Source organism: Perissodus microlepis, chromosome 13 (assembly GCF_051167445.1).
Source record: "Perissodus microlepis isolate ML-2025 ecotype Zambia chromosome 13, ASM5116744v1, whole genome shotgun sequence".
In the NCBI taxonomy this organism is placed as follows: domain Eukaryota; kingdom Metazoa; phylum Chordata; class Actinopteri; order Cichliformes; family Cichlidae; genus Perissodus; species Perissodus microlepis.
The window spans coordinates 23,070,024-23,082,762 of record NC_140473.1 but is presented as its reverse complement, the minus strand read 5'-3'; the positions used below and the strand labels follow the sequence as shown (position 1 = coordinate 23,082,762).

At 39.0% G+C, this 12,739-nt stretch overlaps 1 protein-coding gene across 31 annotated transcripts in view; it reads left to right on the top strand.

Moving 5' to 3' along the window:
- The window catches only part of camk2g2 (calcium/calmodulin-dependent protein kinase (CaM kinase) II gamma 2), an 80,762-nt gene that overhangs the window by 30,596 nt on the left and 37,427 nt on the right, over positions 1–12,739 (top strand). For all 31 annotated transcript variants that reach the window (XM_084948266.1, XM_084948238.1, XM_084948241.1 and 28 more), the window contains exons 3-5: positions 8,479–8,538; positions 12,134–12,188; positions 12,492–12,557. In XM_084948266.1, the coding sequence (XP_084804392.1) occupies positions 8,479–8,538; positions 12,134–12,188; positions 12,492–12,557 (181 nt within the window). The remainder of the gene's footprint in view (positions 1–8,478; positions 8,539–12,133; positions 12,189–12,491; positions 12,558–12,739) is intronic.

Here is a 12,739-nt window from a genome sequence, read left to right as displayed (position 1 = left end):
CTGAATGCTGCAGTTTTATCGTGGGGGGTGTTGATTCCTGTGCATGAGAGTTTCTATAGATAGGTGTAAATATGGGCTGTCTGGATACATGAATGTGATGAGGTTGAGAGCCATACAGGGGTAAAGGGGTGGGGGGAGGGTGGGAGGGGTTCACATGATGTGTTTTCTGTTTTGCTCACTTTTTTTTTTTTTTTTTTTGAATTCTTTGTTTTTTGTGTGTTTGTTTTAAATTTCTGTAATTATCAATATTGTTATTATTATTATTATTATTATTATTATTATTATTATTATTATTATTATTATTATTATTATTATCCCTGTATTTTCTGTGTTTGGTTTTTCAGATGTTTGAGGTTACCCTTGAAAGGCATAGATACAAGAGTGTGTACCTGGGAGTGCTTCTGTGGTCACAATGGCCTGCCATGCTGTGGTTATTTGATGATACTTGCTCTGTCCCATAGTTATGAGTTTTCTGTTTATTTGTTTTGTTTTGTTTTTTGCTTTGTGTGTCTGTTTTTGTTCGTTTTCCAATTTAAAAATGAAAATAAAGCTTAGAAAAAAAAAAAAAAGAAAAAATAGCATGTGCAGAAAATTGATATTTTTAATGTAACAGTGTTCAGAATTGTTTAACGCTTTCTAGTCTGTACAAGGACTGCTTCATTTATCATTAAAACGTAACTGTAACTGTTTTTGTTTTTGTTAATATAGAGTTGTTTATTTGGTTAACTTTTGTGTCTGTGGCGGCTTGGGACTTGTGGAAAACAGCCGCTTTCACCTTATGTTTCTTATGGATTTCACTGTACTGCATTTTTGTCTGTTTATGTTGGTATTTGGTATATCATAGCATAAGTGAAGTATATCGTATCATGGGCTGTGAAGTGATTCAAACCTCTATAACATATTGTATCTATAAAACTGAACAACTCTTATTTCTGAAGTTAGTTTTTTACTCTGAGCTGCAAAAGGCTGATGGGATATTACCATCAGCCCTTTGCGTGGGTGGGCAGACAGCGTGGCAACCAAGTTTAAGAATGAGATAACTCAAGAATGTGGTGAGGTAAGATTTTGAATTTGATAGCAATGCTGTAGCTGCATCTACTAAAAATCTCAGATGATTTACAATCTCAGTGACCCTGACCTCAAGGTAAAGGGTAGAGGTCAAGTTTTCAGAATCTTATAACACAATAAATTGAGAACAGTGTCACCTAGATTTTCAAAATGATACCGTAGGTGAATCTGCTATGAGACTGAGGGATAGTACTGGTGGCCACCAGTATTTTTCAACTTCCTGGTTTTTGTAACTCTGCTGTTTTAAAACTGTTGTTGCTGTTGCTACAGACATGTCTGAATGTATCCCTACTCATAGAGTCGCCTTTGTTAGACTCATGGGAAACTTTTTTTTGGTGCGATTGCAAATTGCCTTTCAAACATACGGAGTAAAACACAACATACAGTTGATAGAGACTTTGTTCCAAGGCTGGCTAGTTATTAGTGTCTTGAAAGATATTTTCTTACTTCTACAATGGTTCCATTTTTACTTAAACTGTGTGTCACTGCGCAGAATTAAACACACTATGTATATGTTTTTTCCCCATTTAGAAATACCAGATTTAGAGAGTTAATTCTCTAAATTTTAGGTCGGTTGTTCAACTTTCAGCACCTGTATAACAGCCCGTCTGTCTTATTTCTAATATCTTACTAGCTGGTCGTGTTGGTTCTAGAAAAAGCCTACAGTTACCTTTCTGTCAGTCACTTTCTTTTCTATAAAATTTGTCTTTTTGACACCAACTCTTCTCACAGTTTTTTGTTTTTTGCTGATACTCCTCAGTCAGTTTGCAGTGTTTCTAAGCAGACTGGGTGCCAAGCTTGTCTGCCATCACAAGCGTAATAAAGTTGTCATATCAGGCCAGCATCGAAAAATAGTCCTATTTTTGCAAGCAGATCCAACTTCTAAGAATACAACCAGCCAAAATAGCCCATTATGGCTTTGAGAAGAAGGTTGTGGAATGTCTGTAGACTGCTTTGATATTTTCTTTTTCTCTGAAAATGCTGGACTTATCAAAACCTTTGTGTCTATGAAGCCTAAGCAAAAAGGATAGATATTGAACTGAACAGGACAGGTATACACTGTGTATGCTGTGCAGAGATATGTAGGAGAAACACTACAGCTGACTGGCTTGTTGTTTCAGAGTTTTGGGGGTAAATGTAGGGTACTCTTACATCCCTTACTGTATTTTCCTGTAGTATCTTGTTGCTGACGAGTGCAACAGATTTCACCGGAAATTCATAACTTCGGACCTGTGTGCAATTAAGGAAGAAGAGACAAAGGTTACAGCTTTAAATTATCAAATAACCTGAAACAATTCTCACTTTTCATTTTTATTTAAGCAAGTTAATGTTCATAGGTCTGCAAAAACTTTGAAAATACAAACTGTTTAAAATGTACAGAACGTGTCATCTGGCCACTCTTTTCTCAATACTTGGGATTACATTTAAACACTGTTATTAACATTCAGAGGGAATTAAAAAGTTGTATTCTTTATTTCAAATAATATTAGCTTTCAACAATGATATTGAAGTATTACTGCTGTCATTTGTGTCTTGCTGTGAGTGCCAAGTCGAATATAGAAGTGTAATTTGATTTCACAATATTTTGTTTGCACACAAGACCACAAATTATGTATTTACATGGTAGCCACTGAATTGTTTTTCCACTGACTCTACAATCCCCTCTGTGTTTGCTGTGGAGGAAGGAAGTATTTCCTATTCACTTTTCCTGTAAGTGTTTTTCCAGCCTGTTCTGAGATTTGATCCAACTGAAGCCTTCTCTGACCTCTGAGGTACCTCCACCCTATGAGCTTAGCTCACTGATTACAGCTTTTTGTCTGGTAAAAGTGTGGGGATTTCTGAGTGTGAACATGCCAGCTGGCACAGCTGATTGACAGTTTTGCCATCAAATCTGCTAATGACTGAAAGTTTACACTATGCTTTCACCTATAGTTCTAGTATATTAATGATTGCTTCAGTTTTCTCACTAATTGGGGTTGAACTTATCATATTCTCCTGACAGTATTAACAAGAATCTTTTGTTGTCATCTTAGGTTTCCTCCTGTCTGTCGTTGTGTTCCTCTTTTTCTCCCTTTTTCTTTCTTTTTTTCATCTTAGATGTGTCACTCATTGCAGAAAAGTAAGTTAAATAAAATGGAAGCCAGTCCTTGTTTCCATCAGCTACCTTTATAAAAATATGGTGTATTTAAGGACATGAGATAATTACCCATGACATAACCGTACAACTAATTCCTCAGCTTCAACTGTCTTTGCTGCTTTCGCTCTTAGAGACTTTAATACATTAACATGTCACCTTTGATTGGCTTGTACCATTTTTTTTATTATATTATGACATGCAACAAACATCAGCATTGAATTTGCAGTTACATACCCACTGCGTATAACAGGCACAGACAGAGTGTTTTTTATTTTAATTTAATCTTTTGTGTCCTACCTACATCATGCTGTGTGGTGCAGTGGTGTTGTGTAACAGGCCAGTGGCTCTTTGTGCAGTGCAATGCAATTAGTCTGTATCGCACCTCCAAATCTTTATCATTATAGGGACTCACAGATCTCCTGTTACAGTTTTAACTAACGTTGACTGTTATTAAGATCAGTATCAGTAGTATTTATAGTGTGTGATGACTTTTCACATGTTTTGACATTTTAACATTCAAAAATTCATTTTATTTAAATAAAAATGTGCATCGAATAAAGGGAGATGAAAATACATTAATAGTAGACGACAAGAGAGCTTCTTGATTTTTTTTCACCAAACCATTTACTTTGACACAGCGTGAATGCATACGTGTTCCACTGCGAAGGATGCATGCTACAGCAGGTATCAGTATGTTTACTCATTCAGGCTCTATCAACATGTACACAGGTATTTTGGAAAATATGCGTTTTTAGATGCATTATGGCCTTTCGTTCATGGGTAAACCACATTTTAAGTAACTGGAAATGACCTTTAAAAAAAAAACTCTTTCCACAGTGAGGATTTTTCATCTGCTAATTTATAACACATGTATTGCTTCAGCATGGTATTAATTACTTCCTTGACATGTTTTTGTGTTTTCATGTGGTGGAGACATAACAAAACTGGAAAATTCCTGTTTTTAAAAAATACCTAAGATGTTCCAACACCTCCCAAAGCTTTGGCTGGACAATGATTAGGACAGTCTACCATGACTGACTGGCCGGTAGACCAGAGCATGTCACCTCAAGGTTTTTTCTTTATTTAGTGCATAGATTTATACTCACCATCTCATTTTTTTTTAGATAAATCCAGCTAGTACCGGGTTAGACTTCCTTTTGCTTTCAGGAAGTCTAACCCGGTACTCCCTAATTCTTCATAACATAGATTCATCATGGAGCTGGAAACATTTCCCAGAGATTTGGTGCATATTGATACGATGGCGTCACTACAGATTGATTGGGTGCACATCCATGATGCACTACATTCCATAGGTGCTCTATTGGATTGAGATCTAGTCTGTGGACGCCTTGTGAGTAGAGTAAATTAATGTTCAAAGTCTGAGATGGTTTGAGCTTTGTGACAGTGGTGTGTTTTTGTAATCTAATGCTGTTGGATATTGGTGAGTACAGCAAATACAGGGAGTGCAGAATTATTAGGCAAATGAGTATTTTGTCCACATCATCCTCTTCATGCATGTTGTCTTACTCCAAGCTGTATAGGCTCGAAAGCCTACTACCAATTAAGCATATTAGGTGATGTGCATCTCTGTAATGAGAAGGGGTGTGGTCTAATGACATCAACACCCTATATCAGGTGTGCATAATTATTAGGCAACTTCCTTTCCTTTGGCAAAATGGGTCAAAAGAAGGACTTGACAGGCTCAGAAAAGTCAAAAATAGTGAGATATCTTGCAGAGGGATGCAGCAGTCTCAAAATTGCAAAGCTTCTGAAGCGTGATCATCAAACAATCAAGCGTTTCATTCAAAATAGTCAACAGGGTCGCAAGAAGCGTGTGGAAAAACCAAGGCGCAAAATAACTGCCCATGAACTGAGAAAAGTCAAGCGTGCAGCTGCCAAGATGCCACTTGCCACCAGTTTGGCCATATTTCAGAGCTGCACTGGAGTGCCCAAAAGCACAAGGTGTGCAATACTCAGAGACATGGCCAAGGTAAGAAAGGCTGAAAGACGACCACCACTGAACAAGACACACAAGCTGAAACGTCAAGACTGGGCCAAGAAATATCTCAAGACTGATTTTTCTAAGGTTTTATGGACTGATGAAATGAGAGTGAGTCTTGATGGGCCAGATGGATGGGCCCGTGGCTGGATTGGTAAAGGGCAGAGAGCTCCAGTCCGACTCAGACGCCAGCAAGGTGGAGGTGGAGTACTGGTTTGGGCTGGTATCATCAAAGATGAGCTTGTGGGGCCTTTTCGGGTTGAGGATGGAGTCAAGCTCAACTCCCAGTCCTACTGCCAGTTTCTGGAAGACACCTTCTTCAAGCAGTGGTACAGGAAGAAGTCTGCATCCTTCAAGAAAAACATGATTTTCATGCAGGACAATGCTCCATCACACGCGTCCAAGTACTCCACAGCGTGGCTGGCAAGAAAGGGTATAAAAGAAGAAAAACTAATGACATGGCCACCTTGTTCACCTGATCTGAACCCCATTGAGAACCTGTGGTCCATCATCAAATGTGAGATTTACAAGGAGGGAAAACAGTACACCTCTCTGAACAGTGCCTGGGAGGCTGTGGTTGCTGCTGCACGCAATGTTGATGGTGAACAGATCAAAACACTGACAGAATCCATGGATGGCAGGCTTTTGAGTGTCCTTGCAAAGAAAGGTGGCTATATTGGTTGCTGATTTGTTTTTTTGTTTTTGAATGTCAGAAATGTATATTTGTGAATGTGGAGATGTTATATTGGTTTCACTGGTAAAAATCAATAATTGAAATGGGTATATATTTGTTTTTTGTTAAGTTACCTAATAATTATGCACAGTAATAGTCACCTGCACACACAGATATCCCCCTAAAATAGCTCAAACTAAAAACAAACTAAAAACTACTTCCAAAAACATTCAGCTTTGATATTAATGAGTTTTTTGGGTTCATTGAGAACATGGTTGTTGTTCAATAATAAAATTATTCCTCAAAAATACAACTTGCCTAATAATTCTGCACTCCCTGTAGGATAATTACTCAACTATTGCACCCATTCTGGCCTTCTTCAACGTTCAATGTGTTGTTCATTCAGAGATGCTCTTCTGCATGCCTTGGTTCTAACAAGTGATTATTTTTGTCACTATTTCTCAGTTTCAGATCATTCTCTGTAAACCCTAGAAATTTTGTGTGAAAAAGTCTCAGTAGTAGTAGTTTCTAAAACACTCAGACCTATCTTTCTGGCAAAACAACAATGTCATGTTTAAAGACACCTAAATTGTATCGACTGTATCTGTGCAACCAGTCTGCCTGAAAAATGCAGCTGCATACGCACGATCTGATATCGTCGTGTTGGTGTTGTTCCCAGATCATCATACTAAATGTTGTTCCAGGATCAACATTGCAAGTGACCAATCAGAATGTTGTGACGTCATACTTTTACGACTTTGGGAATAACCGCCGTAAAACAAAAAACTGTACTTAAGCTGCGAGAAACCGCCTCTGTCCGCCGATCAACGGACCCTAACCCTAACCCTAACCCTTTAATAAACGGTAAGCAGAACTGATATTGTCCCTGCAACATTGGAATTTCATAAATGCACGAATGGCTTGGCGCGCAAAAGAATAACGTCACAACAATGTGATTGGTCACTTGCAATGTTGAACCTGGAGCAACATTTTCATGATGATCTGGGAACAACACCAACACGACGATATCAGATCATCCGCTGCGCACACACACATTTAAAAAAACAGCTTAAAACTCATCTTTTTAAACTTGCTTTTGGTTGATTTTTGTTTTTATGTTCGACTTAAATTTCAGCAGGTCGTCTGGACCGTGCTTGCCCTCCTAAATGCATTAAGTTGTTGAACAGATGTTTACAGTGAAGTGCCTGGTGAATGTATATTGATAGCCATATAAGTTGGGCAGAACAAGTGGTGTTCACAACAGGAGCCATACTTCTGCTTAGAGTTGTACATATCTGTAGCTTTTATGATAGAAAACAAATAACTCATTTTTGTTTCCAATTGGGTTTATTTGATATGTTTATGTAGCGTATATAGTACAACGTTAGTTTTCCCCCGATACTAAATTCAAAGGTTTTCAAAAGGTTTACAAAAAAAGCAGTAAGGAATTGGTGACTGGGATTTTTAGCTTCAGTGAAAAAAATATATTGTCAGACAATATAAAGATATATCAAGAAGATAATCTATTATGCAATTACAAAATGATGGTCAAACTAATATTTTTGGGATTAGGGATGTCCAGTGTCTCTAACCCTCTGTCGCGAACTCGAACCGAAACACATAGGCGCACACACAGAGGTCTGTGCACCCAAGTAAGCACTCCGTCTGTCCACTGAGACCAGCAGCTGGTTGGTGGCAGGAAAGCCCAACATAAACCTGACCTCTTAGACCCTGCAACAGGACATGCCATCCATTGTATCTACTGTATCTGTGCAACCAATCTGCCTGAAACATGCAGCTGCATACACACACATGCATGGACATCCTCCCCTTGCCATTAGAATCATTATCTGAACACTGATTGTATTAAGGGCAGACCCACAAGACTAATTTCACTAAGTGCAAAAAGCTTGTGCTTATTTTGTGTATGTCTCTGTGTGTGTACACTATACAGCTGTTTGTCAGCTTGCGTAATCATGCATTAGTTTACGGTCTCTGTTTTGGCCTCTTACATCATCGGGCTCTGCTACTATGAAGTGTTTTGCTGTCGTCTCCAGTTCAAGTTGATTGATTTTGGTCAAGTTTAGACGAAGAAAAATGATTGTTCTCAGTGGAGTGGGAGGAGCAGGAGAGATTGGAGAGAGAAAAAATGAAGTATGTTTATATGTTTGTGTGTAACCAGTTCAGAGTTGAAAGAACATTTTTAATCAAGTCGCAAAGTCGCTGGTGCAGGCAGTTCTGAAGTCCTACCAAACAAGATATCAACTTTTAATGTTTGAAAAAATCTGTTCTTTAGAAAAAGAAATAAATCATTTATTAGCACTTAAATTGTGAACACATGTTAAAAAGTTCTGCAGAAAAAGCTGTTTTCAAAGCGTGCTTTTGGAGAAGTGATGTTGAACACGGCCTGCAGTCAGTTGAGTGAATGTTATGGCTCCCCTTTTTTTGTGTACTTCAGCATTACGCCGTTCTGTGTCCACTTACTCAGTGGATTTTGAGAAAGGGGTCTGTTCTGCATGCTGGACAAAAACAAAGTGACTTCTCCTCCTGGTACTATTACTGAGTGTTTACCATTTCCTCTCTGCTCTTTTCTATCCTCAGATCACCAGAAATTGGAGCGTGAGGCAAGGATCTGTCGCCTGCTGAAACATCCAAACATAGGTGAGTGACCTTTGGGAGCCAAGAGATTAAATGATTAGTGACACAGCTGTGATAATGCAGATGTTTCATGAAAACATCTGTAGAAATTTGAACAAAACAAAAGCTACAGCTTTTTTTTTTTTGTTTCAGTTTTATTCAGACCAGAGATCAGAGTAGATTAACATTTAATGCTGTTGTATTTAATACAGTGTGTTACTTAAATAGGCCGTACATCGTCATTTGCTACAGAGATTTTGCCCTTAAGAATAACAGTTACGTGTGAGTAAATGCTTGACTGCTTTGATTGTTAGGCATCACCTCAGCTAATTTGAGGCTGTTAATTGGACCTCTTCATCATGTTTGTGTTTTTGGTGCTCATAAATTAGCACCTTGAGGTAACTTTTGTTGTGATTTGGTGTTATATAAATATAGTTGAATTGGATTGAACTGAATATTAGCACCCTTTAGCAGCTGTCGGTGTCTCAATGTTTATTTGAGTAACGGTTAAATGGGTACAGTCAGATACAAATAATGGACCTTAATGCAACAGCCCTGTAATAAATTCTGTCTTTCAGAACTTGTCGTGAGCACTTTTGGATAAATAGTTCTAGAAACAGTTCTCAGTTCACCTTCATTAACATCTTAGAAGCTTCAGTTTCTGAACATGTGTTTTGATAATCATATTCAAGCCATTCCTATCAGGGAGGATGGGCTTAAGAACAGAAAACGTGTTACAGCCATATTCACTTCTGGTTTTTCAGGGGCTTTTTGCTTTATACCTATACTTCATCACGTGAAACATGCTCAGTTGCTTACAGATCAGATTTGGCCAATATGAATGTGAAAACCAACAGTTTCCCTTAAAGCTGAAACCTTGTGGTTGCCCAGTTTTTTATATAGAACCAAAACAGCAACAACAACTGCACCAAAGTTGGGTTTAATTTCAGTGTTGTTCAGTTTAATAATAACTTTGAAGCAAATGGCCCCAGGTGATATGCAAATCAGCAAGTTACCTGGCCTGTCACTGTGTGGGATATTTGCATGGTGCAACTGGCCAGCAGCCAACAAGACAAAGTGAGTCTGAACGCCAACACATGCTCAGTCAGCTGGTCGCACTAATGCGATCAGCGCTGTTTACTTTGTGTACTGTGCGTCATTGTTTTGTGTATGTGACACTGAATAGTTAATGGCCACTAGATATTTCCCTCAAAATTACCACCAAGTAAACAGAGAGCAAAGACACTAAAAATAGTTCTTTATTTGATCCTTACAGTGAAGCTTGCAAAAAAAAAAAAACCCTGTATTACTGCTTAATTTGCAATTTGCAAGATTGATGGTCTTGGTGTGGTATCAAAGTTGAATCAAAGTTGTGCTTTTGGTAAAACATCCTCGTTTCTGAAGAAAGAAGTTTAGCCAATCTGCATACGGTACAGTAATCAGCCAAAAAAAGGGATATAGTAGTATCAAACTAATTATAAATAAAGAAAACAGGGAGCAGGTCTCTTAGTGTTTGTATCCAAAAGGCTGTTTGTTTGTTGCCAATCTGCCAGGCAGCACTATGACTACATACTGTACCGTCTCATCATTTCAGACAGTCGCCCGGTGCTCCGGGAAGACTGAGACACCTTCTATCACTGACCTTGTGTGTGTTTGCAAAGCCATAATAATATTGTCATTTCACTGTGTATGTTCTCCTGGCTTTGTTCCCAAGCTAGCAATTAATAACTTTCATTATTATCATTTTTATTAAACAAAATAAAATGTTGTAAAACAGGCATCATTGACTCAGGTGAAGACTTGTTGGATAACAGGCCTTTTAGCCTGTCAGTATGAAAAAATGGCACCTTCTGCTGTTCCTTACCTGACTTATGAAACTGATCATGGTGGCTCATATTACTACAGGTGTTACTGCATGGTGCTGCAGTACCTGTATCTTTGGCATAATGAGGCCCCAACCTTTTTTTTATTCTTCGTCTAATACAGTTTTTACTATCTTCTATAGAGTCTCAGTGATGTGTAGAGGGTTTCTGAGCCAAGTTTAGCTGATTAAGGACATTATGAAATAACGATCTACTACTCAGTTTCTAGAAACCAAAGTTTCCTAAAGACATCGAGAATTTTTGTAGATTAGCCTACCTCTTTACAAACCTACATCTGCATACCCAGGCCTACAGGGCACCCTCTTTTAATTTACTTTAATCTCCATTTACACAGGCCTACACCAGTAAGTGATTCGTGGCAAGCCAAAATCATTATAAACTTCAGGAACTGGTAAATAACTGAAATTCACGTTTTCGTTCACTAGGTGTTTAGCATTGGGAATCACAGTTTTGACCAGAGGGTCACAAACTGGTTTCTAGACCTTTTTGACTTGGCTTATAGTTGTTATACAGGGTGGGCCATTTATATGGATACAAACTTATTGGTAATGTCACAAGAAAATGTGTTCAATGTGCTGCCCATTGTGTTGGATTGTCAATGCAACCCTCTTCTCCCACTCTTCACACACTGATAGCAACACCGCAGGAGAAATGCCAGCACAGGCATCCAGTATCCGTAGTTTCAGGTGCTGCACATCTCGTATCTTCACACCATAGACAATTGCCTTCAGATGACCCCAAAGATAAAAGTCTAAGGGGGTCAGATCGGGAGACCTTGGGGGCCATTCAACTGGCCCACGACGACCAATCCACTTTCCAGGAAACTGTTCATCTAGGAATGCTCGGACCTGGCACCCATAATGTGGTGGTGCACCATCTTGCTGGAAAAACTCAGGGAACGTGCCAGCTGCAGTGCATAAAGAGGGAAACACATCATCATGTAGCAATTTCAAATATCCAGTGGCCTTGAGGTTTCCATTGATGAAGAATGGACCCACTATCGTTGTACCCCATATACCACACCAAACCATCACTTTTGTTGTTCTAACAGTCTTGGAGGGATCCATCCAATGTGGGTTAGTGTCAGACCAGTAGCGGTGGTTTTGTTTGTTAACTTCACCATTCACATAAAAGTTTGCCTCATCACTGAACAAAATCTTCTGCGTGAACTGAGGGTCCTGTTCCAATTTTTGTTTTGCCCATTCTGCAAATTCTGTGCGCCGATCTGGGTCATCCTCGTTGAGATGCTGCAGTAGCTGGAGTTTGTAAGGGTGCCATTTGTGAGTAGCTAATATCCGCCGAAGGGATGTTCGACTAATGCCACTCTCCAGTGACATGCGGCGAGTGCTACGCTGTAGGCTCTTGCTGAATGAAGTTAGGACAGCCACTGATGTTTCTTCATTAGTGACAGTTTTCTTGCGTCCACATTTTGGCAAATCCAACACTGAACCAGTTTCATGAAACAGTTTGCTAACTGTAGCATGGGAGATGGGTGGTCTCGTAGGGTGTCTTGCATTGAAATCTGCTGCAATGACCTGGTTACTGCGTTCACCAGATATCAACACAATTTCGATCCGCTCCTCACGTGTTAACCTCTTCGACATGTCAATGGCTGTGATCAACTAACAAGCCTGAAGTGACTGCACGCAACCTCCAACCTAAACACCTAAAGTTGATTTGCAGATTTTTATTTAATGGCTCTTTCTGTTTCTTTCTGTGTTTCTCTCCCTCGCTAGTACGACTGCATGACAGCATCGCAGAGGAAGGCTTCCATTACCTTGTCTTTGACCTGTGAGTGAATCACAGTACCACACAAACACACACATGCACAGATTACCAGTTCAGGCCTTTCTTTCTCTGTTGAGCAATTTTTGTTTATTGTCTAGAGGTAATGACTCCAACTTCACAAAAATAACTCACTTTTTCTCATGTGTTAGTCCACAAATAGCAGTTAATTGGGGTAAAAATGGAAAAAAAAGACTGATCTTTAAAAAGCATGTTTTGGTGATATTGTCTGCAGTATGCTTGTTTTCCATCTGTGCTGGGGATCTTCACAAAATACAAAGTTTCTATTTTTCATGTATGTTTCCGCAGAGTCACTGGAGGCGAGCTGTTTGAGGACATTGTCGCCAGAGAGTACTACAGTGAAGCAGATGCCAGGTACACTAAGTTAGCACAAAATTGATTTTTGTGCCTTTTTGTTTTTGGTTGCTGTGAACTGTCATAAAATGTTTTGTGATTTGAATCTGTGTTAATGTACTTTGTGCTGTAGCAGCAGAACCAGGGCTTTCTGGCACAACCTGTATACACTTTATTTTGGACCAAGTGACTCAGTGCTTTTA